This window comes from Amblyomma maculatum, unplaced genomic scaffold, assembly GCF_055883805.1.
Source record: "Amblyomma maculatum isolate TAMU_Amacu unplaced genomic scaffold, ASM5588380v1 scaffold_99, whole genome shotgun sequence".
Classification (NCBI taxonomy): Eukaryota; Metazoa; Arthropoda; class Arachnida; order Ixodida; family Ixodidae; genus Amblyomma; species Amblyomma maculatum.
In genome coordinates, this window is record NW_028146824.1 from 21833 (window position 1) to 48431 (window position 26599).

General features: G+C 45.0%; 1 protein-coding gene across 1 annotated transcript in view; it reads left to right on the forward strand.

Moving 5' to 3' along the window:
- The window catches only part of LOC146170651 (uncharacterized), a 63145-nt gene that overhangs the window by 15617 nt on the left and 20929 nt on the right, over positions 1–26599 (forward strand). The window contains exon 3 of the mRNA XM_084586869.1: positions 16651–16742. Coding sequence (XP_084442995.1) covers positions 16651–16742 — 92 coding nt within the window. The remainder of the gene's footprint in view (positions 1–16650; positions 16743–26599) is intronic.

Below are 26599 nucleotides of genomic sequence, written 5' to 3' on the forward strand. Positions count from 1 at the left end.
GGGAGGGGAAAGAAGCAAGCACACACAAAACGGAGAGCTCGCGGCCTACGCGGTATAGAGCGTGGCAGCGAGGAGGAGAGATGAAATGCGAGCCAGCGACGCAGGGGCCGCCGCTGACTGAGAGGGAAGAGGGGAACGCGGGAGAGGAGGAGTCACTGTCTAGCCACTGCGGCCCTCGACGAAGCAACCGCCAGCTGTCTCTGAGGGTGAGTCACCGTCTGACAGCGCGATGGGGGCCGTATACTCAACTGCCATCATTTTCTTGATATTTTGAATCGCTCAACTTAACCAACCATGCTTTTGTGCACCGGACTGCGGCCGCATTTTAAATGAAAATGCGAGTTAGTAGGCGGAAAGAGAAGCATGTAGCTATAATCCAGTGCCCTCCTGGATTAAGGAACACATGGTGTAATAATTATAGTGCAGCGAAATCTGCAGAATATTTGAAATATTAGGAGTCGTAGCTATTTTCTAAACTAGATACAATTAACACTTAAGCATGCAGGCCATGCTGAGTGTAGAAAAATTGAAGCTCGACCACATGATGCCAATATTGGATATTTTCAGAAGGTAGACGAAGGCCATGTATTTCTAATATACAATGACTATGGTGCCTGCATAATTAAGGTCCCGATGAGGTTATATAAAGTTCTGTGGATGCCAGGCATATGGCCCTGATCTGTCTATATAAGGTAATGACGATGCCATATATGCCCTTTATTAGGCCATAAAATTCGCGAGGATACCATATATGCCCCCGATCAAGCCATATAAGGCCCCTTTACCCGTTCTGATATCGATTATATGTTTTATGATATGGCCAAATCTGAGCCATATAAGGGCAACATTTTGCACATATATGACCTTATCTGGCCCAGATAAGGTCTTATTTGCTGCCTTATATATTTGTATCTGGCAGCATATGTTCCATATCTCAAGCAGATATGGTATTTCCGTAAGGGACCTTTTATGAACAAGCACATAACCGCCACCAAAACCTAGCAGTTATATACCCACAGTTTTTGTCAGTTGTAACGCAAATTATTACGAAAATACCATATATATATATATATATATATATATATATATATGTAGATATATATCAAAGTTACCTTTCTTCTTCAGTACCGCTAACTTGAGGATACACACATATAGGTGGCTTTAAACAGCATATTACATTTTTTCTCAACTTGTTCGTCTTGAAAAGGCAGCGCTGAAGGCGATAATCTACGGATAAAACTGTATCTTGTTCTTCTTACACCCTGAAGCGGCCTAATACTACCTTTGGAGGTTAGGTATCCTTCATTTTATAGAAGATGAAGCTATTCTCTGCAGGATGCTTAACTGCTTCAGCAACTATCTGGCCACCTGCACACTCGTACTCTGTCTGGAAACAATTTTATAACATCAGCCCAAGAAAACGGTGGACCTCAGAAGCGCATTCTAAGCACGAATCTTTTCCTACAAAAAATGAATGCCGTAGCTAACTTAATCCCCAAATCTATAATCTATTGCACATAGACAGATGACCAACACATTACATGAACTTCCTCCACCCTATCTACCTCTTCAAAAAATAAAAAATATATATTATATAACTGTTACCTGGGAAGACAAACATATTGAAGGCTTCCGCTGGAAACAGTAGCCTTTTTCTCCATTTGAGAGGAAGCTTCAAGAGCATTGAAAATATACGAGAAATAAACCACACTTCCAGTGAAACAAGAATGCAAAATATTTCAAATTCTATCGAAAAAACATCTTTATCCCACAGAAACGAGCCTAAGCCTTCAAATATATTTCAGGAAAATGGACTAGGGGTCCAACAGACTCCATTTTGCTAATCTATCACTCCCTCCTCCGTTCCAGAATAAACTCTTATGCCTAAGCAATGAACTCCTCCTTGGAATTCCTAGACGTTCTTCAAGATCTTGGTCAGAGCTTATAATTTTGCGTAAAGAAAATCCTCTATAGGCAACCTTTGCGTTGAATAAAAAAAAGCCTTTGCTAGAGAACAGGAGGAATTCCGAATTTTCAAAGATTTTATGAAAATTCCTTATCTTCCAACAAGTGTCAACCAAAATTATAATTGTATAACAGACCGTATTATATGAGCTCGTTCATACACTGCTTTTAGGAAAAATGTATATACCTTAAGCTTACTAGATGATGCATTTAACTTGCAGTAAGAGCTAATCTACTGCCGCCATGGTACAATGTCCGAGCAGTAGGTAACTTCACACTAATAATTTTACAAAAATTTCAAGCGCAGCGTGATCACATAAAATAAGGATTCCTCGCACTATAAAAAAAACTACGAAGCTACACTTTAGTTTTATTGGTAGCTCAAAAACCTAAATGCAGGTTGAAACGCATAGGAAACGTTGGAAATTAAACGCAGCTTGGAAATGAAGAAAGGAGATGCCTGCCCCAGTGTGAATCGTTTGTATATCTGTTGACTGTATGCTGTAGGTTTGGCTTTACATCAGACGCGGAACGAGAAAATCAAGCAGTGCATTATCTATACTGATGGAGTGATCATTACGACAGCCCTACAATAAAAAAATGCTGAGCGTTTAATACATAGCGTTATACGAAAACATAGTTGAGATCGCATCACGAAAGCTTAAGACGCTGCTTAGTCCCTAGCCATGTTGGGATTGAAGCCAATGAAAACGCATTGGCATTTGCTGAAAAACACAATTTTGTATCTCGAAATAGGTGTACATGCTACACAGCGAATTTGTGAAGGTAATGTAATGAAAACCCTCAGATAAATGAGAGGCTATAGGAGAAACGTGGTTACCTATAAATTATCTTCAATAATGCCCATCTGAGGAAAATCGTAGATATATAACGATCAGGAACATTTTTAATGGTAATTTTATATTTCATACGGATGGGACACACCCACGTTGCTCATTATTTCGTACACAAGGGAACCGCTCTGCCTAGGTTTCGGTGGTAAACTATGTAAAGCGCACCCTATCTTCCTGAACAGAGTTTATTTCTTTCTTTCTTTCTTTTATTCAAAACATTTCGTTCAGGAATGCTTTAGGGGACACGACATTTAAGGCTGAATCGCGCCTGACTAGGCCACACCTGCCCTTGGCTGCGGCGGATATGCAACAAAGCAAATGAGTACACATAAATGTGTTACATTCAGGTCTCATTACAGCATTAGGGCATAAGTAGCTCATAAAGTTTTCTTACACAGCAGGTTGATACCAAAGTCATATATTTAAAAACAAGTCATAAGCATACAGAATAGCAGGAAAAAATAGGAAGAAAAGAAAATCAGTCCACTAATGTCTGCAGCCTACGTTTAGGAAAAACTCCCGTAGCATGCATCGTAGTCGCGGAGTCGAAGTAGCTGTACCCACTTTTTCAAATAATTCAGGGTATTTGTTTATAAAATTTGGTATTAAAAATCTCCGCTTTTGATCGCCATATGTCGTATGGGAACGCGGCTAGTATTAAACTTTGCCGTAGATAGTAGGGACCAGTCTTTGCAGAATATCTCATTTGAAATTTGCTATCTGCAAGGTATCGCCGCGTTATTTCGAGTGCTAGTTTGTATTCGTACAGATACTTGATGGGCAATATTTTATTGCTTTTAAAATGAGGGATAGTATCTTCTGATAGCTCTAAATTGCAGATCGCTCGCTCTGCTCTCTTTTGCAAAGAAAATAGACATTAAAAGTTAATCTTGGTTGTCGTGGACCATACTAAAGAACAGTAACAGAAACGTGAACCTAAGAGAGCATAATAAATTTTTCTTTTCACGTCCAATGGGACATGATATCTTATCTTATTTAAAATTAGTAGAGCACGTTCGATATCACTCCGGAGTGAGTCGACGGGAGGCGCCTATGAAAGGTTTTTATTGATACTACCCCCCCCCCCCCCCCACCAGAAGTTAACGGATGAAGATATTTCGATAGGAATGTTCCAAAATGTTAAACTCAGGTTCGTAGGCGGGTTGGCTCCTCTCGCCCGGTAGACTAGTTATTTCGTTTTACTGGTGTTTAACAGTAGTCTATTCGGCGAAAGCCATGAATTTCGTCCTGTTAACCATTCGTTAGCCTGACGAAATCCTCTGTTAAGTCGGTGCCTGAGAAGAACACATTCGTGCCGTCTGCATATAAAGTTAACTTTGTGTCATTTCCTATATTTACATCATCGCTTATATATTATAACAATAATGTTGATTCAAGTAACGATCGTTGTGGTACACCGTGTTCTTTCAATCCACACTCTGCTTTCGCACCATTTATGCACGTATACTGATTTCTAGAGGTTACGTAGCTTTTTATCAATGAGCATGCGTTGCCGCGAATTCCGTATAATGCCAACTTCTTTAAAAGCAAATCGTGTCGAACAGAGTCGAATGCCTTTCTAAAATCTAGAAAGATGCCCAGAGTGAAAATTTTATTTTCAATGTTTTCGAGTGTGTGCAGTTTTACTTCAAGAAGTGCAATTTCAGACGACTTACTTTATCTAAACCCGAATTGTTCATTATATCATTTGTCATGAAAAGTCAGCAGGTTTTTTATGTATGATATTTATGCTCTTTTCGCTAAGATATGAAGCACAGAGATTGGTCTGTAATTGTTCATATTATTAGCAGAACAGCCTTTATGTATTACAGCCACGCGAGCTAGCTTCATTGCGCCTGGGATCACTGCGGTTTACTGCAACGACTTTTAATGGTTTGGGTTTAATATAGTCAGCTCCAGAGGTGCAATTTTTTTTTAAGGACGAAATTATGTCTAGTATTTCATGTTTATCGGTAGGCGACATAAACACTGTGTTCTGACAATGTGTTTTGGTGTAATTCTCGCATGGTACAGTGATGTGGTTCTCTGCTGAAGCACCTACGGAAATAAAATGTTTGTTACACTTATTTGCAAATTTTACGTCACTCAAAGCCTCATTGAGATACAAAACTCGCTTTGTGAAAGTTTTTTGCACACAATGTCTCTGATGTCTTTCTTGAATAATCAGAGGTCAGTTTCACATCTTGTGTCTAATAACGTCTGAAAAAGGTTGTTGCGATGTTTAATTTTGTTGTATTATTTGTGCGTTATCCACGATTTTCTTGCCTTCTAATATTTTTAAGGGCCTTAACTGAACGGATACATTGTAAGCAGAATTAAAAACATTCAAGAAGGAATTATAGGGGTTGTTACGATCGTTACCCTTTAGGATGACATCCCAGTTTCGCAGCATTTGAGATCCTTGAACTTGAGTATATTTCGCTTCGAGTAGTCTCTGGCCAGAATTTCTTCCTCTAAAACACGTCTTCGTTTTGAGGGCATCAGACAGTAAATTGGTAAATGGTCGGTGAGGTCATAGACGATAACCCCTGATTTAATTTCATCGGGAGCAAAGCTTGTAATGCAGAGGCCAATAATCGTTTCTGAACTTGGAGTGACACGAGTAGGATATTTTGTCACATTTGAACAGCCATATGACACAAAAAGCTCTTGGAAATGCAGGAACGTACTGTTATTTGTGAAGGCATTTATATTGAAGTCACCTATAAAGACATACTCGAGTTTGAGCGCGACACTGCGTTCAAATATATCTTCTGCAAACTGCATAAAATGACTTAAACACCCAGATGGTGGACGATACACGAGAGCAATGAGTATGTTATAACACTGAATGGTAATGCATTCATAGTTTTCATTCATAGTTTTCATTTACAGTTTTACAGTTTGGTGGAGTTTGGTAAGGTAAATCGGAACATACATGTCGAGCAACACCACCTTCATGCTTTAGTCAACGAGAGGCTGACACAAAATCATATCCCGGAATAAGAAAACAATCATTCAATGTGAACCATGTCTCGCTAAAGCAAATAAAATAAAATTCATATTTTATATATTACAAAAAAGTCATCTCATCAAATTTGTTACGCAGACTTTTGGTGTTAAAATGAAACACTGAAAACCTCGGCTTGTCCATGAAAAGGGCGTTATCATGGGCGAGCGTCAACACGAATGCGTAAAATTTGTTCAAATATATAACAAAGGTTTATGCTGTCACTTTAGGCATGCGAGATCACCATTATCACGGATGACAGCTGCTCATGCACCGGGCTGTTTTCTTACCAGCACCTTTCCATTCCCATGCCAAACGAACAAGTAGCCGGATTCTTTAGCCCATTCTTTGGCAGCCGATAGAAGATTACGAGAGAAGCTGGTCATGTTTCAGCAGATAAACATGCAGGTCTCACCATCTCCCAGCAACTGTCTTTTTGCTAGCCAAGCATGGCTAACCTCTTGATTTGTAAAGCGCACGATTACGCCCCGCGTTTTCTATGGTTAAGCGGGGAGCTTGTGTATGGCTGTTATCTCATTTGAGCACAAGTTTTCCAGCTTCGAGCTTAGGTCGATAACCTTCTTTATCAAATCCTCGTCCTTACTCTCTGGTATACTATGAATTTCAACGTTAAGCCGTCAGCTGCAACCACTCAATATTGTGTATACCTAGATTGAATTGCGAAATTTCTCTGGACCATTCATCCTATTCGATTTGTTCGACTCGCTTCGTCACTTCCTTCGTTGACTTCTTTTGGTCTAGAAGCCGTGTATGAAAATCATCAAATTTATCAGAGAGCAGCTGGACAGATGTTTCTAGCGCCTTGAGTTTAACTGACAAGGCTGGAATGAAGTCAAATTTGTTTTCCAACGCAAGCAGCCTATTGATAACCTCTCGATCAGCCTGCTGCTCGTCGTGTACATCATCAGCTGTACGGACACCCTCACATGAATCGCACTTCCAAGATTTCTTAAACGTCTCTTTTTTGAAATTTTACGCCTCTTCTGAAACCCCGGAACAGGGCCCGATATCAAACGCAAATTCACACTGGGTACAGCACAATGACGGAGAGTTTCCAGCAATAAGTTCTCGACATACGCAACAGCGCGACATGATTACATGGCCTACGGCCGTTTATTTGGCAGCAGCGGCAAAGATAAGAAATAAGTAAGAAGAGAACGATGAACCTGAAAATACAGGGAGCAAAGTTCAGAAGACGTGCACGTTGGCCGCTGCCGCTGCTGCTAATGCCAGGCAAACGGCCCTCGTCAGTTTTCGCCGGGCAGTATTGCTGGTGTCGATGATACCGCACACAATTGCTGCTGCTTTCTTTCCTTCAGGCCGATAACCATGCGGAACCGCGAAATGTCGCAGGCCGAGTGTCGCTGGCTCTGAAACCTGTGGGGCGCAGAGAGTAAGGGCAACCCGGTCTTGGTACAAATACCGGGTACGGAGTTCAGAAGACGTGCACGTTGGCAGCTGCCGATGCTGCCAACTAAGAAAAATGATTTTACTGCATTTTGCAAACATCATATTAAATTACAACTGGTGCTGCTTTTATAACAGCGAGTAATTGTTTATTATTCCTAAATATTACTGTTGCTCAAAAAAAAGCCTGAAGTTTCAACAAACAACAACTCTCGAATACTTCTGGTGGTAACCTCAAATTTTAGCCATGTTCGCAGATCACCGTAATGGTGGGTTCGAGCCGTAAAAACTATAGCACAAAATGAAAAATTGTTCTTATTTTCAACACTTGTGAGTGGCTTACCGACCGGGTTCAGCAACATATGTAACATCTGCAGGTAATATCCTGTTTCTAATGCAATAGTTTTTCATATAATAAGCGCTGGCGAATTTCGCAACACATGGAATGGTCAGTTTCAGACAACACAGACGAAATGACAGAAAGAAGGGTAAACAAGCTATCACATGGCACACAGGCAGACGGACAGATGAATAGAAAGGAAGAAATACAGACGGAAGGAGGGACAGAGTGACAGACAAGTAGACAGATACGCAGACAGCCACAGCGACGGACTGATAATCTGATAGACAGGCAGAAGGAAGGCGAGGCAAACAACAGACAGGCGTAAAGAGCAACTGATGAAATAGCGGATACAAAGAGGTGGACAGAGGACAGATATCTTCACGTAATTGTGAGGGACCACTTCAGTTAGCACATTAGAATGATGGGTGACAGCGACGACGACCAATGAATGACAGGTGACAAATCAGAAATAGATGAGCGAGAACAATTTTTTTTAATGTAAAGAGAGATAAAAAAGGCCAGTGTACTACGGCATTGCAACGCTTCGTTCTTTGTGCTAATGGCGTTGCTTATTGGTTTCTTCCGCGCGGTCGACTGTAGGTTGGAGATCCTGGACACTGGATTAAATACTTATAGATCATTGCTATAAAATCTCAAAAGTAGTGTTTCGGCACCCCGTAATACATTTCCGGGATCGTCAATGAACGATGAAACAAGAACAAAGTACGTGCCGGTTTAGCAAGAAGCTTGTATTCACAATAAAATGAGGACAATGCATTGAGGGAGTAATCGAGGCTCAGAATACAGAAAACAAGAAAATGTGTGTCAACACCCTTTCGATAGCACTACTGCAAACGTTGTGACGTATCGAGGAATGTTAATCCCTGTTGATTTTAACGAAATTGCTTGCTGCTGTTGAGAGGTTTCCTTTCTTTTCACTTCAATCTGTATTTCTTTCAGTTTTACGTTTCATTACATTTGTCAGTGTCCTATTATCCATCCTCTCAATGAGCAAGGAGAAAACTTGTAGTTCTAGTCAATACTGTGCCGGTCGCTCTTCTTATCTAGTTGTTCGTCAGTGTTCGTTCAATTGTCCAGAAGAAGGGTTTAGCCCCGCCGCACGAATATACCTGCATAGTTCATTATGAAATGATTATTTTAATTCTGCAATAGGAAATAGACCAGACCTTTGCTTCAGGAGGAGACGGCAGGTAGCTTCACTGCAACATGCAAAGAACGCCTTTTCATCCGATTCAATAAAAATACATGGTCTCTCGACTGGCATGAAATAGGTATCCAAGGATTTTGGAGAGCATCAGGCAAGCATTTTTTGTGTATTAGGGCATTTAGCGAGGGAGGACGAAATATGATGAAAGTTTTATATTTAGCGCTGCGCACTACGCAATGAAGCTCACTGGTATATCTCGCGCAAACAAGTTGTTTTTTGTAACTCGCTCTTGCTACTCGATATGAAAGATACAACCTGGAAGATGCAGCAGCCGCTGACAACAAGTAAATCACATTTTTTGTTTAGTACGAAAACTGCACTTTAGGGGTATGTTGGAAAAACGTATATCGATGAAGCCTCGACCTCCTTTCTTTGAGGTCCTGCCAACTGTGGCTTCGGTACTGACATTGAACGGCTATATTGGACTGTAGCCTTGAGGTTCATTGGATTCTGAGTTATACAGGCTTTACCTAGGCCAAGTGGGTATGTTGTAAAAGCGAGCTTATAGCGGAACTCTGTTTCTACGTCGAGTACTTAGAAATTCTGAGGGCATACCTCTGTGTGCTAAACTGTGGGATCGCTGGAGTAGAATCTTAAGATAACATATTGTTACGGGGATGATCTACAGTACAAAATTGTCCGCACAACTAACCTTGATAGCCCCGATTTCACCACCCTCAGCGTCGTCTTTGTCTGGGAGTCTGTTGCACTTCATCATCCTTAGTACGACCAGCGAATGCCACTAATTACCCCTACCCTCCTCGGGAAAAGCACAGTCCCGATGCGCTCTATGTTAGCGAAATAGAACGTGCATAAAGGGTTTCAGAAGGGACAAATGCACTATTTCGGAGGTTGGCGCTGTGGACGAGGACTTCGGAAACACATGTTGAACTACGTATGTGACGTCAGTCACGGGGCCCAAAAGATGGTAAGGGCCTGTATAATAGGACAAAGGTTTTTCACACAAGCCCACTCAACGCTACGGGAACCACAGAAGACGAGAGCCGCAGGAGTGTAGTGGACATCACTGTTGGCGACTGTCGTACCGGAACTTTTGGGAGCATTGAGATGCAGAGAGGCTGACACAAGCTATCAGGCGGACTATCATGAGCGCGGGTGAGAGCATCACTGGCGTAAGTACTGGTGGCGTCTGTCCCGGGTAGGCAGGCGTCGAAGGGCAGTAACTGGTGTCGGCCAAAGAATAAATAAAAGGGGGAGTATCTAGCGGTACAATGGACAGAAGAATTGTAGGTGAATGTCGCAAAGGGGAGACGATCATCCTAATCCCGATGGTCGTCGGACACATATATGACCAGAATGTCTGTGAGGGTGTGGTTCATACGTTCCGTCGGGCCGTTTGTTTGGGGTGATAGGCGGGGGTGAATGTTTGGCGGACGGCGCACGCACGGAAACTTTCGTCAACCACTCGCGACAGGAAGCAGCGGCCATAGTCAGTTAGTAGCTCACGAGGCACACCATAATGAATAATCACGTTTGCAAGTAAGGAAGTCTTAAAATGACTTTAAATTGATAGAGGCCGTCAGGGGTGATGAACGCTGTTTTTTCGCGGTCTCCCTCGTCAGAGAAATCTTCCAGTAGTCGGAAGCAAGGCTGATAGACGAAAAGTAGCGGGCGCCGTGCGAATTAACAAGCGCGTCGTCGATACGCGGAAGAGGATAGACCTGATTTTGGTGATCTTATTCAAATGGGGGTAGTCAACGCAGAATCTCCATCTGTTATCTTTCTTCTTGACCAACATGGTAGGGGATAGGCAGGGGCTACTGGTCTGCTCGATTACGTCGTTCGCTAACATCTTCTCGACCTAAGTTTGAATGACGAGTCGCTCGGCAAGCGAACCACGATAGGGCCGCCTGTGAATAGGCCGGCCGTCGCCGGTGTCAAAGCAGTGGCAGACATCTATAGTTCCACCAAATGGGCGGGTATCGAGATAAAAAAAATCACTGCAGGTGCGCAAAGGCTTGTGCAACTCAGCGGCGAATGCAGGTTGGAGATCAGCTGCAACCATGCTATTAAGAGGATCATGACGCGATGGGGAGGACGAGGGAGTGGTTGCAGGGACAGCAGTTGGATGACCTGTAGTCAGAGCTGAAATGGCACAATCAGCTATCGGGGACAGCGCAGCTAGTGAAACTCTCGGGCAGAAATTGGGAAGCTGAAGTTAATGACAGGGAGAGTGGTGCGTTTCTGAGAGATGTGCACAATTAGATGACGAAGGGTGACATGCCGCTGTAGCATGACATCCGTAATGGGACGCACGAGAAACTCGCCGTCTAGGACGCGTGGAAATGGCGATCAGTTCAGTTCAGTCGTTCAGTCGTGTCCGACTCTTCGTGACCCTATGGACCATATCACGTCATGCCTTTCGGTCTCTCACTATCTTCCTAACATCTAATAACTTCATCTGCAGCGTGTCGAAGATGCCAGCTAACCATCGCGTTCGCTGCCTACCCCTTCTCCGGCGACCCTCAACATTTCCCAACATCAAATCTTTCTCCAGCGACTCTTCTCTTCTCATCTGATGACCAAAGCAGCTGAGCTTTAACTTTCGAATTTGACTCTCCAAATAGCGATATAGGGATGTAAACAGCAGTTTCAAAAGGAAGGCAGTTAGACTGTGATCGAAGGCGGCGAGAGCAGGAGGGGTCTTCAGCGGAGAGCGGAAGTTCCAAGCAAAGTAGGCCGATAGAGAAGTCAATGGCAGAGTGGGCTCTTAAAAAGTCAATGCCAATTATAATGTTGTGGGGGCATTCGTGTAGAACAGTGAACAACACTGGGGCATGAAAGCCAGCAATGGTAACTCGCGCCGCACACATGCCAACCATGGCAGCAGTGCTACCGTTGTCGACGCGAACTGTGAACAAAACAGCTGGCGTAAGGACTTTCTTGAGGCGACGGCGAAATGAGGAGCTGAAAATGGACAGTTGGGCGCCTGTGTCAACTAGAGCGCAAATGGAACTATAATCACAAGGACGTCTAAACGGTTAATAATTAGGGCAGGGCCTAGCAGAGATTTTTCGGTCCGGGTCACAGTTGCAGCGTCGCCTCCGGGAGCTGCCTTTGCTAGCTTATCGGTAAGTGGCCAAAACGGGACGGAGACGAACTGCAGCTAGGAAGAGGAGAACGTGAGCGTCATTTTTTCGGGGATGGTGAACGGTTGGCAGCACGGGCAGTGGAACCAGGGTCAACACCGTCAGATCGGGGCGAGGTGAGGAACAGCGATCCACACGTCTGATGTAGGTAAACTGACGAGATGGCGTGTACAAGCGGAAGTGATAGCAAATGTGACCAACGCGACAACTAGCAAAATAGATGGGGCGATTGTCATGGGTATGCCATTCATTTAGATTGCGCTACCGATATCGGTGCGAGAAAACGACGTTGGATGGGACAGAAGCAATGCCTGGAGGGGCAGGTCCGGAATCCACGGTGTCGGTTGCGCTGGCAGAAGGGAGACCCATATTTGCAACCTCTGAGCACAACAGCCTGATTAGGTGATATAGTAGCCAGGACGTTGTCGGGCGTATGCGATAGTGAGGCCGAAGGAGTCATTGCCTCAAGCTCTTAGCGGACAATGCGTGTCAAAGTACTGTCGTTAGCAGCCGGTCGAGGAGTCGGAAAAGCAATACAGGAGGAGCTAGCAGCCGTGTATGGCCGCCGGTCGAAACGGCAAGATATGTGCCTCTGTTTCGCTTGCTCTGAACGTTGGCACACCTGCAGCACAACAAACCCTGCACAACAGGAGGCTGAAGGCATCGTCGGCAATGCCTTTTACTATATGGCCGAATTTATCCTCCTCAGGCATGCCTTGGTCAACTTTGCAGTATATTGACATGGCGTTTTGGATGTGAGATAAGACTCAGCAGACGTTTGGGCGCCAGAGGCGAGCGCTTTCTTGGCGGCAATGTGGCGGCCAATAGGCTTTTTTAACAGGTTGTGGAGCTTCTGTTTGCAGATATTCCAAGATGTTAGGTCATCTTCGTGGGTTTAAAACCACGTCCGCGTGGTCCCAGTCAAGTAAAAGATTACATTCGTGAGCATGAGTGTGGGATCCTACCTGTTGTGCTTGCTCATGCGTTCGTATAGGGCTATCCAGTCGTCTACATCAACATCGTCGGTCCCGAAGAATGTTCCGGGGTGATGGTCCTGGGCCATGCCAACAGCAGGGGCGGCGGCTGTAGAGGTAGCGGCGTCTGTAGTCATTGTGGTGGTACCGACGTAGCGGCCGCTACAAACATCCAGCTTGTCACAGGGGATCGAATGAATTGACCTCCACCAAGAGAGATGTTACGGGGAAGATCTATAGTCCGAAAGCTGTCCGCACCACTAACGATGTTAACAGCACCGATTACATCACCCTAATTGTCGTCTTCATCTGGGAGTTTCTTGCATTTCATTATCCTCAGCACGACCAGCGAATATCGCTCAGTAACAATATTGATAGGTGGCAAGGTAAGGCCAAGGGATTAGTTCAAGATGACGCAGCACACAGCACAAAGAAACACAGCAGCCTCAACCAGGCACCAGCCGACACTGCTCGAACGTCGTCTTCTTCAAATCTCACGAGATTCTTCTTTCTTCCTTATGCGCATATCAGTGCATGCCCCACCTAATGTAACACTACCCTGCCGGCTGAAAAGCACAGTCCCGGTGCGTACTAGCGTCCAAACAAGGGTCCGTGTAGTACGGCTTGTGGCGTGGAGCATGGACCATCTCGTTGCGTGTGTAGAGGTATGCGTTGCGGGATTCAACGGCGCAAATTCGGATGTCAGTGGAGTCACTTGTCGTACAATATTGTAGGGTCCTGTATAACGGGGCAAACGTTTTTCCGAGAGGCCAACTCGGTGAGCTGGGGTCTAACGAAGCACGAGAGAGCTGCAATAATACTGGGTGTTCCGATGACAGTAATCATAGCGACGTTTCTGGGAGTGCTGGGAGTCTGCGCGTCGGTTGCGAGCAACAACGCGGGCAGCATAACTGGGGCTGTGGCGTCATCAGCATATGAGCTGGCAGTGCAACAGAAGGGAGAAGCTGTCAAAATGAAGCAGAGGTTCAAGGCCGTATAGAAGTTATAAGGGGGAGTAGCTGGTAGTGTCGTGTTGCGACAAATTGTATGTAAATGTCACAAATGGCAGCGCTATGTCCCAGTCGCCATGGTCATCAGAAACGTACATAGATAAAATTTTAGTTAATATCTTTTAAGGCGTTCGGTAAGCCCGTTCGTCTGTGGATGGTAGGCAGTCGTGAAAGAATCACGAATGTAGCCCAATCGTAGGATCTCTTCGACTATACGCGCATTAAAGCAACGGCCACGGTCGGTGAGCAGTTAGCGGGGAGCTCTATGGACGAGCATAATGTCTTAGAGGAGGAAAGCAACGACATCAGATGCACAACTAGTTGGTATTACTCGTATGACCACGTAGCGTGTGGTGTAATCAGTGGCCACCGCAATCCATTTGTTCCCCGATGCGGAGAGTGGAAAAGGCCCTAGAAGATCCAGACCCACTCGAGAAAATGATTCTATGGTGACGTCGATCGGCTGCAGAAGTCCAGCTGGTAAAGCTGATGGCTTTTTCCAGCGTTGACAGTGGTCACAAGCAGCCACATAGCGGCAGACTGAGCGGTATAGGCCTGGCCAAAAGAACCGACGGCGCAGACTGTCGCATATGCGAGGGACGCCTAGATGACCCGTCGTGGAAACGTCTTGAAGCTGCTCAAGGACGGCTGTGCGTAGGTGCTCAGGGACTACTACTGGAAGGCCGGGGCCATGAGGTCGCATATTGTGCCGGTATAAGGTGCCGTCGTGGAGCACAAACAAACGAAGGGAAGGGTCATGGCGATCGGCAGTGAGGCGATTAATAATTTCGCACAGCTGAATTCGCCGTGGCGTTGCTCACGTCGAATGTTGAAATAGCCAGAAATAGAGAGCACGCAAACGCCTTTGTCACATTCAGGTTGGCTTGGCAGGTCGACTGGATGACGGGATTGGCAATCGGCGTCTCGATGCAACTGGCCAGACGTTTAAATTACTGAAAAATTATATTCCTGAAGGCGCAATACCCAACGTCAAAGGCGGCCAGAAGGGTCTTTGGTTGTGGAAAGCCAACAGAATACGTGGTGGTCAGTGACTACTGTGAATGGCCGCCCATACAAGTAAGGGCGGAACTTCGTAATGGCCCAAACTAGGGCTGAGCACTAAGTTCAGTAATGTAATAATTCTGTTCGGCTTCAGAGAGGAGTCGGCTGACATAGGCAATGACGCGAGGGGAACCAAGCTGACGTTGGGCGAGAACGGCACCATTCAATGGCAACTTGCATCTGTACGTACTTCTGTGGGCGCTGACGGATTGAAGTGAGCCAACACTGGCGGACCGGTGAGGTGGGCAATAAGAGCGACGAAGGCAGCCGATTGTTTGTAGCCCCAGGAAAAGGAGACCTCTTTTTTCAGAAGCTGCGTGAGTGGACGGGTGATTTCCGCGAAGTTTGGCACAAATCGGCTGAAATATGAGCAAAGTCCGAGGGAGCGACGTACGTCGCTGCTAGATTTCGGTATAGGAAAATCACTTACAGCGCGAATTTTGTCGGAGTCTGGCTGGATGCCATGGGAGTTGACCCAGTGTCCTATGACCTTGAGTTCCCGGCGACCAAAGCTACACTTCTTGGAGTTCGACTGAAGGCCAGCTCGTCAAAAGACGCAAATAATAGCCGAAACATAAAGGAGGCGGCCCTCAAACGTTGATGAAAATACTATGACGTCATCGAGGTAGCACAGGCATGTGGTCTATTTGAACCCGCGTGCGCGCCCATCGTGCGCTCGATGGTCGCAGGGGCATTACATAAGCCGTAAGGCTTCACCTCGAATTGGTAGAGGCCATCCGGGGTGACAAAAGCAGTCTTTTCACGATCGTTTTTGTCAACAGAGATCTGCCAATATCCAGAACGGATATTGGTGGAGGAGAGTTAGTTGGCACCGTGCAGGCAGTCGAGGGCGTCATCGATCCTTAGAAGAGAGTACAGTTCTTTGTTATCTTGTGTAGGTGTTGATAATCTGCGGAAAACCTCTAGCTGTTGTCTTTCTTTATGACGAGTACTGCCGGTGACGCCCAGGGGCTGCTCCACGACTCATTAATGTTGCTGGTCAGCATTTTCTCCACTTCTCCCTGAATGATCCGGCGTTCGGAAAGAGCAACTCTGTAAGGCCGTCGGTGAATAGGGCGGGCATCTCCAGTGTCAACGCGGTGTGTGACGACCGTTACACAGCACAGCACGAGATGACGCAGCACACGGCACACAGAAACACAGCAGCATCAACCAGGCACCAGCCGACATCGCTCGAACATCATCTCCAAAACTCACGAGATTTTGCTTCCTTCCTTATGCGCATATCAGTGCATGCACCGCCTAATGTAGCAATATTATTAGAAAATGTATCTGTGTGAATTAGGCTCCGCTTAAACATGTTTTGCCTGAAGTTTTGTTCATAATTAGAAAATAGTATACATTTCTTGCCACATAAAGCTAAAGAGAGAAAGACACAGCGAGACATACAGGAGGGGTGCTCGTCCTGTTTGTCTCACTGTGTCCTTGTCTCTTTTAGCGCTGTGTCTCAAGGGAACCGTAACTAACTCGGCCAAGCTTCCATTTCAGTATATTTTATACTGTAAGGAGTTTTGAAATAAAACAAAATCTTGTTTTCATTTAGGTTGTTTTTAAAATGAGTGTATTTGGTGTTCTCTAGTATGCAATAAACACATCTAACGTGAGTTCAATCAATGAATTCAATTTGTGGCTTTTGTTTTCATAGCAACTGGACGCTCAGGCTAACTCCAGTCATCACGCATACCTCGCAGCCATCAATTCGTGTAAATCTAGTAGTAAATAGGACACCTGATGCAGGCAAGTGTTGTATTTGACTTTCTCTTGACTGATTTGTTTAGATTGGTTGTGTCTCAAAGGAGGCTGTTGTTTTTGCCTTAAGAAATTATTCAAGAACAGTTTGTTTTGTTTAATGGCTTGTGAATTTTTTCAAGTTGTCAGTGTGTCATTTGGCTGTGTCTTTTCTGGGGCGAAACATTTTATTATTCAGGCATTTATGCACACAGTTGGAACACAGAACAAAGGAAGTCACATGCTCTATACAGGTCACTTCAATCAGTCTTCTAAGTATTTAGAAGAGCTAAGCGGTACGGATAGGAGAATGTCGGATTTTTATGTAGGAACAAGCGACGTAGATATGAAGCTCTTTATACCATACCGGAAAGAACATCCTCGCAATGGTCTAGAGGCATTCTGCTGAACACGAGATCCGGTGTTTCTAGATGGCTGAATTCTTATCTCACCATAAACTAGCTGGCGCAAAGCTAACTACCAGGGACACCAATTTGAGACTGAAGGAGTATTGAGCGTATCATATGTTATCTGGTATGCTATTGCAGAACGTGGTCTATAAGTTTGTCACCTAAAGTAGCAAAACGTCAGCGCAGAGTTTTCACATCACATGTTCCCACCATATATGATATAATTTTAATGCAGTAGAGGAATCGCTTACACATCCATGGTTTTAAACACGTGACACACTTACATCCAATTGCGAAATATGATATTCATCCTTTTAAAGATCAAGTGCTGCTCTCAGTCTACTTTTACTAGTGACGACAGTGGATTGCCGCTCGTAATTTTTTTTGCAACTCTTGGTTATGATATTCTGAAGCTTGTACAAAAAAGTATAGACCTCATACTCGTTTTCGCCGCTGCATGGACTCGTATATATTTGCGAGCTGGGCGGCTAAGCTTTAATGGCTTAGCCAACAAGTTCGTCGAGGAACAAAGAGAATTTCATGATGATGATCGCTAAATAATGATGAAGTTCAGATGAAACGAATTGTATGATGATTAATCACAGATGTGGATGTAGTTCACGAGAAGTGTTCACACTTTTCTACCCTGACAATACCGGCCTTCCTGCTCGCCAGAATAAAGGGATGAAAGACGGCGGGCAAAGGGCTTAGGTCGTTGAAATGTTACACGGAGCGTACGCGATTGTCGATTGGTGAAGTTGTGTCGAGCACACTGTATGGTTTTTTTCATACAAGCCTGGTGTGCGCAGGCCTCCAAAGCAATACTTCTTCACCGGGATGGAATGACACGTTATGGTGAAAAGTGTTGTAGCTCCTTTTCAGCACTGTCCGTGCCGCTTCTATGTTGAATATGAAAAATCCATGACTGTAGGCTAAAGGTTAAGAGAACGTTTTATTGGAGGGTGTGTCAGAGAGAACAGGCTCAGAGAAGAAGGATACTTCCAGGTAGTATGTAGGTGACCGACCATAGACCATGAAAAACGAAGTAGTGGGTGATGCATTGTACTGCAGTATTGTATGGTGAGGTGACAAAACTAAGCAAGGAATCCCAGTTACGGGCAGGGTGATTGTAAGTTGGTAGTAGGTCGGACAGAGTGTAATGCAACCGTTAGGTGCGAACATTTGTTTGCGGGCTCTAGGCGGATGTTTTGTGAACAATGCGGCATGAATAACTTGGGTCACGATTGCACTAAGGAAAAACTTTCCGTGGTCGAACAGAAGAACACAAGGGGTTCCGTGTCAAAGAATAATGTCTTGCAGGAAAAAGCTTGCTATCTCAGCAGCGGAACCAGACAATATAGTTGCGGTTCCAGCATACAGCGAGGTGATCGACAGCTGTAAGGATCCAACGATTTCCGACCGCAGTCAAAGTTAAAAGTACTTATAAGTCAATACCTACAACTTTCAAAGATGTGAAAAGGCAAGGAAGGGCTGAAGTAGGCCCGCTGGGCCCGCTCTCGTGGCCCGAGAGTGCACAAGAGGCTATCTACTTAGCAACAATTGTTGCGAGACTTGGCCAGGAAAAGCGGCTCTTGATTCTGTCGTAGGTCTTATGGTAGCAAATGTGGCCACCGGTGGGATCGTCGTGGAACACGTAGAAGATCTGACGGCGATGAGAACTAGGAAAGACGGGCAGCCACTTTTTGCTGAAAGGGTTTTTATTATGCATAAAAGCAGTCCACCCAGTTTTTTGGCAAGTTGGCCCTGTTGAGAATTGGGGTAGGTAAGTACCGTTGCTCCGATCGACTAGCATGTGGCAGGACGACTCCATTTGCTGACAGGAAGTAAAATCATGCTGCATGTCGGTAAAGGGAGCAATCGATGCGGTATGCACAACCTGGTCGGACAAAACATTTGCACGTGAGGGGAAGGAATTAATCAGAGAAGTACTAGATTGTTTGGAGACAAGTTGGTAATGAGAGAGCATTGGCATTTGAACAAGATAGATCATCGGCATCGGAGCGCTTTTTGACAGGTTTTTATTTATTGTGAACAGAAATTTTGAATCCAGCGCGCGAACCGCTAGTTAATGTTTTCCGGGCTCAGAGCCAGCACAAAGCGTGGTGGTCAGTGACTACAACAAAATTCCGACCACAAAGGCAATGGCTAAATTTGTGCACACCCCATAAAACTGCAAGACAATCTTGTTCGGTAATAACGTATTTCTGCTCAGCGGGAATTAGCGAGCGGCTGGCGTAAGCAATAACCCTATACGATCAATGAATCTTATAGCAACGTGCCGCCAATGCATCAGCCAAAAGCATGAGTGTGCAATACTGTTGAGGAAGAATCATCAGATCATCACAAAAGAAAAATCTCATGTCAAAGGTTGCTTCAGATTTTCCAAGGCAGTCTCCAAGTCTTTAGTCGAATAGAAAGGTATGCCGGTTTGAAGCAGTCTATAAAAGAAGACGCAACTGAAGCGAAATTATGGATTAACGGCAGAGATAAGGCTCTAGTGAGAGGAAGCTACGCAGATCATTGATACAGAAGTGACGTGGAAAAGTCACAATAGCAGAAATTTTCTCGGGATGAGACCTAACGCCATCTTTGCCGTCAATACGCCAAAGGGCTTCAATAAATATCGATGCAAGCCGACGTTTCTTTGTTGTGAACTGTACACCGGCGATGGAGATGGCGACGAAAACTTCTTTATAACGCTTCAGGTATTCCAGAAACGTTCGAGAAAATATTACGTCGTGTAGGTAGAATGGGCATGTTTCCCATGTAAGACCTTGCAGAACAGTTTTGATGTGGTGCTCCTATGTTAGGCAGCATTTCATAGACCGATAGGCATGACATTAAACTCGTAGAGCCCGTCGGGAGTGGCGAAAGTGGTGTCTCATTTGTGTTTCTTAAGTACGGATATTTGCCAGAAACCGAATCAGAGGTAAAAACCTGAGAAAAATTTGGCACTTTGAAGGAAGTCAAAAGCATCGTCAGTGCGTTGTAATGGATGCTCATAATTTCGAGCTATATAGTTCAAATCACGGTCAGCAATAAAAATCTTAGAGACATCTTTTGTCTTTACCAGCAAAACAGGCGATGACCAGCCAAAAAAAAGAAGGGCTAATAATATTGCGATTCAGCATATCCAGGATGATATCCTCTTTTATTTAACATACTAAAGAATGAACTCGGCAGTGCTGGCAGCAAATTATAGTAGAACTGTTATTTTTAATGTGATCAGTGGCTGCCCAGGTACGACCAGAATGGGGGGTGAGTATCAAATGGTTGGACATTCTTCATTGCGATAGTTAGCAATGCCGATTGGTGGTCGGGGAAATATCATAGCCAACTGAATTAGCGTCACACCAGAAAGAGCACAAGTAGGCACGGGGGGGGGGGGGGGGGAGATTGCTGAGATGTAGAAGGGATACAGGCTCAGTGTGGCGATAAATGTAACTGCGGAAACGTTTCTTACGAGGGTGGGATCTCGTTTTATCCTTCCGGTCATTGAGCAGAGATGAACTACATCAGAAGCGAAGAAGCGATTTTTCGATGATGGTCCCGCGGGAAAGGGCTTATGCACAAGGTACAACTAACACATCTTCGCTAGCATGATCATCTTTCACTTCAATAACCTTAACAGTCATAGGGCTGAAAACATTTGCAGTAGTGGGAAATCGAGATTGTGGCCTCAGAAATTTTTAATATACCGTTTCCAGCAATCTCAATGGCACAGTGACGGAACTAATTATTGCAGATGAGGAAGACATAAAGTCCCAAAAATAATCAGTTGAGCACGTACAGAAAGCACCGCAGTTGGATGTAATGACAGCAGCCATCTACTGTGATCCTTGTGGTTCACTTTCCAGAAGGGGATATGGGTGCTTCATCTGCGGCGCGTAAATGAGGACCAGAGTAGAAAGTACGATCTTTCTAGAGGAGAGCGGACACACAAGTGTCGTAGACAATTAAAGCATCGACGACTGTCAGTTCAACTTTTGTGGTAATATATATATATATATATATATATATATATATATATATATATATATTTACCAGCCTGGCTATACCCACTGCAGGGTGAAGGCCTCTCCCATATTTCTCCAATTAACCCGGTTCTTTGCTGGCTGCATTCACTTGACCCCTGCGAACTTCTTAACCTCATCCGCCCACCTAATTTTCTACTGCCCCCTGCTACGCTTTCCGTCCCTTGAAAACCAGTTTGTTACCCGATGTGACCAACGGTTATCCTCTCTTTCCATTACATGTCCTGTCCATGCCCGTTTCTTCAATTACCACTAGAATGTCAGTAACTTCAGTTATTTCTCTGACCCCCTCTGCACGCTTCCTATCTCTTAATGTTACCCCTACCATTTTTCGTTTCATAGCCTTCTGCGTTGTCCTTAACTTAAGTAGAACCCTCATCGTTAGCCTCCACGTTGCAGCCTGATAGGTGAGTACAGGTAAGATGCAGCTGTTTTATACTTTCCTCTTCAGCTACAGGAAAACTCCTCAGCTACTGTGCCTATCTTGTCCATATTCCATATGACGTTGCCCACCTTGCCCTTAGCGCATACATCTGATTTTTGCCTATGCCCAATTTCTTCTTGACCGGTTTATGGCTTCCCCCGTTCTTTACAGCATGCTCAATTTTCACCATGGTATATTTCTTTATATCGGCCACTTTGCTCTTATTGATAAGCTTTGATATCTCTTCCAATTCTATATTGTCAGTTGGATTGGAAGCTTTCATACTATGGCGCTTCATAATCAAATTTTTCGTCTCCTTAGACAGCTTACGGGTATCCTCTCTAACTATCCGACCACCTACTTCTACAGCGCACTCAATAATGATATGTCAGAAAATATTATTTATTTCTTCTAGGGTAATGTCGTCATCCTTAGTTAGAGATCAGTATCTATTCTGTAGCGAGATCCTGAACTTTTCTGCTCTCCCTCTCACAGCTAATTTGTTGATGCACTTCTTTGTTACTAATCTGCTGCGTTCTTTCTTTAGATTTAGACTAATTCGAGACCTCACCATCCTGTAGACACTGCATCGTACTTTCTCGATTACCTCTACATCTTGCATAATGGCGGGGGTTGAACACAGTATGAAGTCAATTTCATTTATAGTCTCTCCGTTATGTCTTTTTCGTGTCCATTTCCGGTTCTTCCGTTTGCTGAAGAAGGTACTCATAAATCCTAAGTTATTGCGCTCTGCAAACTCAACTAGTAACTCCCCCTGCTATTCCTAGAACCAATGATATAGTCACTGTAGGGGCGCGCGAGGCTAATCACTTGCAGGTACGCGTCTCTACAAGCTGCCGCCGCCCGCCTGTTTACTTCTTGTATTGTGGGCGCGGTCCCCCTTCGGCAAGCGTGCCGCGTGTGGGGAAAGCCGACCGGACCGTCGGCGCCGGATTTGTGTAACCGTTTTGTACTCACGGGTGCTCGCATGTATGGCACCCTTCGTACTGGCCGGTAACGAGCACCAAAACGACCCTTGAGCCTTTTTGTTACGCTGGGACTTTGAGCAGTGCGAAAAGAAGTCTCGTTTATCTTGTCTGCAGATGCGACAAAGAGCACCCGAAAAAGCATTCAGGATTTGACTCGGGCATTGTTCTTAAAGCAGGCAAGGCAGAAGCTCCCCTTTAATTCGGCGCCGGGCCTTCAGCCTAGCGGCTAGGTAATCTTCCCCTTCCATGTCGTTGCACGTAGTGATAAATACAGGTCGCGCAGGGCAATGCAATGTGGAAAGAATTTAGCCAGCAGCGAGGATGAGGCGGCGGTGTGCGGGAAACACGTGGGAAGAAAGTCTCCAGACAGGAGAGGGTTCGACACTCTCACCGGAGAAAGAGTTTCACCGTGCTCTTTGTTGTTATTTTGTATTGCTAGTGAGGCCCTGGGATAGAGGCCGAGGCCAACCCACGGGGCTGTGCCCATCTAGCATATTTCCTTATTGACAGTTGATGTGTGGAGTTGGCCTCTAAAAATGACCGTCCCTATTTTTTTGTTTGTGAAGGTGTAAAACGAGACGCGATCCAAGACAGTCCAGTCTGAGCTAGGCTCCGTGCGTAGGCATGTAACGCGGCTGTTCTGCTTAGGCTCTAACCAGTGAGGTCGAAGACTAACGTAGCGCACAGTGTCCGTTTTGTAAATTCATTTCAACTTCCAGTTTTACTATCTTTAAATATATGTCATGCTGTAAATACATGCTCTACCACCATCACCTTCAAATACGCCGCCTCTCTTCCCTCCGCGGAACTACATAACAGAAAGGGTTTAAACAACTTTCCGAAAAGGAACGAACATAAATTCTACTGTCACCCATTATCTGGTCTCCGTCCTGCTTTTTCCCTACCTTGCCATTGAAGTCGCCCATTAGTACCGTATACGGGGTATTTACTTTTCGCATTGCCGATTCTACATCTTCGTGGAAGCTTTCGACTGGCAGTCTATATAACTACAAATAGGTGCATAGGCCTGTACAACCTTCAGTTTATACCGCCCATTAAGCCTAATTACGATGCCTACCACCCGCTCATTATTACTAAAGAATTTTTCTGTATTACCAGCTATATGTTTATTGACAAGGAAACCTATTCCTAGTTCTCGCCTCTCCTGTAAACCTCAAGATGGCAGCGGTGGCGTAGCGGTAGGACATCCGCCTGGCACGCAAGAGGACCGGGGCTCGAATATCGGTGCTGCACAATTCTTCACCGGATAAAAATAATCCGCTGTCGATGGAATTGCATAAACCGGTTAGGGGCGCGACCTAATGCCGGTGAACACTTCCGACAACGCACTCCTTCACCACAACAGGCGTTGGCCACCCTGGTGCAGTAATTGGCCGCAGCCTCCCATGATTAGTCCTATCAAACCCCGGCCCTAAGTCACCAGTTGCTGCGGAACAACTGACCACGGCGGCGGTCAGACCTGTGACGCAGCAAGCAGTGCTAAGAATTCCTGACTCCGCTGGACAGGCCGCCATTGGAAACTGACCCTGGCAACGTTTAACGCTATACCCCTATAGCCAGTGAAGCTAGTTTAGCGGTGCTGTCAGAGGAACAAAGGGTATGAAATGGGATTTCATAGGGCTTAGTGAAGCTGGGCAGAGGCTAGTGGTGTTTTGTCAAGAAAACAACCTGACCATAGCTAATACTCTTTTTCAACAGCACAAGAGGCGCCTGTACACATGGACTTCACCGCGCGGTCTGTACAGGAATCAGATCGATTATATTCTTTGCCGGCAGAGATGGAGAAGCGCTATACAAGCAGTAAAAACAAGGCCTGGGCCGATTGTGGCACCGATCATCAGCTTCTTGTTGCCAAAATTAAGCTTCGATTCAGGACAACGCAGAAAACCAGAAGGCCTGTCAGGTATGATCTGAATCAAATTCCATTAGAATATGCTGTGGAAGTGAGGAATCGATTTCAAGAATTAGATCTAAAAGACAGAGAGCCCGAAGAGATGTGGACTGATGTTCGTGATATAATACAAGCAGTTGCTACTAAGGTAGTTCCAAAGCAAAAGAAATGCAAGAAAGCAAACTGGTTATCTGAAGAGGCTTTCCAAATAGCTGAGGAAAGGAGGATGGCAAAAGTTATGGGGGAAAGAGAAAGATACAAGGCTCTCAATGCGGATTTTCAGAAAATAGCAAGGAGAGATAAAAATGCCTTCTTGAACGTACTGTGCCAAGCAGTTGAGGACAAAAGCCAATTAATGAACACAAGAGCTCTGTATAAGACAATCAAAGATATCAAAGGAAGCTTCTGTGCTAAGCTGGGCGTGATAAAGGATAAACGAGGCAAGCACCTCACTGAAGCCTCAGAGATAAAAAAGAGGTGGCCGGAATACACAGAACTGTACGAGAAGGACCAGAATATGCAAACCCCAATAAGACGGTTGTGATTACTGATCTCGAGCCGGGCATCCTGAAGAGTGAAGTTGAATGGGCCTTAGCCAGCCTTGCTAAGAACAAAGCTAGCGGAATTGATGGCATTCCAGCTGAGTTGCTTCAAATCCTCAACCATGACGCTGTTAACATTCTGCATACATTATGTCAGAAGATTTGGACAACCCTGCAGTGGCCACAGGATTGGAGGAGGTCAGTTTACATCCCCATTCCAAAGAAAGGCAGTGCTAAAGATTGTTCCAACTACCGCACGATCGCGCTTATTTCGCATGCTAGCAAGGTGATGTTGAAAATCCTCCATGGAAGGCTGCAGCAGTATGTGGATCGGGAGCTTCCGGACGTGCAAGCTGGGTTTCGCAAGGCAGAAAAACTAGAGACCAAATTGCCAACCTTCGCTGGATCATGGAAAAAGCAAGAGAGTTCCAAAAATCCATCTACTTCTGCTTTATTGATTATGCGAAAGCGTTTGACTGCGTAGATCACAGCAGATTGTGGCAAGCTCTACAAGAGATGGGAGTTCCAATTCACCTCATCTGTCTCCTCAGGAACCTGTATGAAGGACAAGAGGTCACAGTCAGAACTGGGCATGGTCTTACTGATTGGTTTCCGATTGAGAAAGGAGTGAGGCAAGGACGCATACTGTCGCCCTGCCTATTTAACCTAAATGCAGAGTGCATCATGAGGAAGGCCGGTCTGGACGAGTCTTCAGCTGGAGTGAAGATTGCTGGAAAACGTATCAACAACCTTAGATATGCGGATGATACCACTTTAATGGCTGAAAGTAAAGTGGAACTCAAGAGACTTCTGATGCGCATACAAGAAGAGAGTGAGAAGTTTGGGCTTAAACTGAACATTAAAAAGAGAAAGATCATGGCGTCTTGCCCTATCAAGTCCTGGAGCATCAATGGACAAGAAGTGGAAGCTGTGACAGATTTTCTCTTCTTGGGCTCCAAGATTACCTCGGAAGGAGACTGCAGCCATGAAATTAGGAGACGCCTGCTTCTGGGAAAGAGAGCAATGGTTAGCCTTGACCGCCTAGTAAAGAGCAGAGACATTAGTCTGCCAACCAAGATCCGTATAACTCGTGCTATGGTTTTCCAGTTGTGATGTATGGATGCGAGAGTTGGATTGTGAAAAAAGGCTGACCGCCGAAGAATTGACGCGTTTGAATTGTGGTTTTGCGAAGACTCTTGAGAGTTCCTTGGACTGCCAGAAGATGAAATCAGTCGATATTGTCGACCATAAACCCTGACTGCTTATTGGAGGGTCAAATTCTAAAGTTAAAGCTCAGCTACTTTGGTCATCTGATGAGAAGAGAGGAGTTGCTGGAGAAAGATTTGATGTTGGAAAAGGTTGAGGGTCGCCGGAGAAGGGGTAGGCAGCGAACGTGTTGGTTAGATGGCATCCTCGAGGCACTGCAGATGAAGTTATGTGATGTTAGTAAAATAGTGAGAGACCGGAAAGCGTGGCGTGACATGGTCCATAGGGTCACGAAGAGTCGGACATGACTGAACGACTGAACTGAACC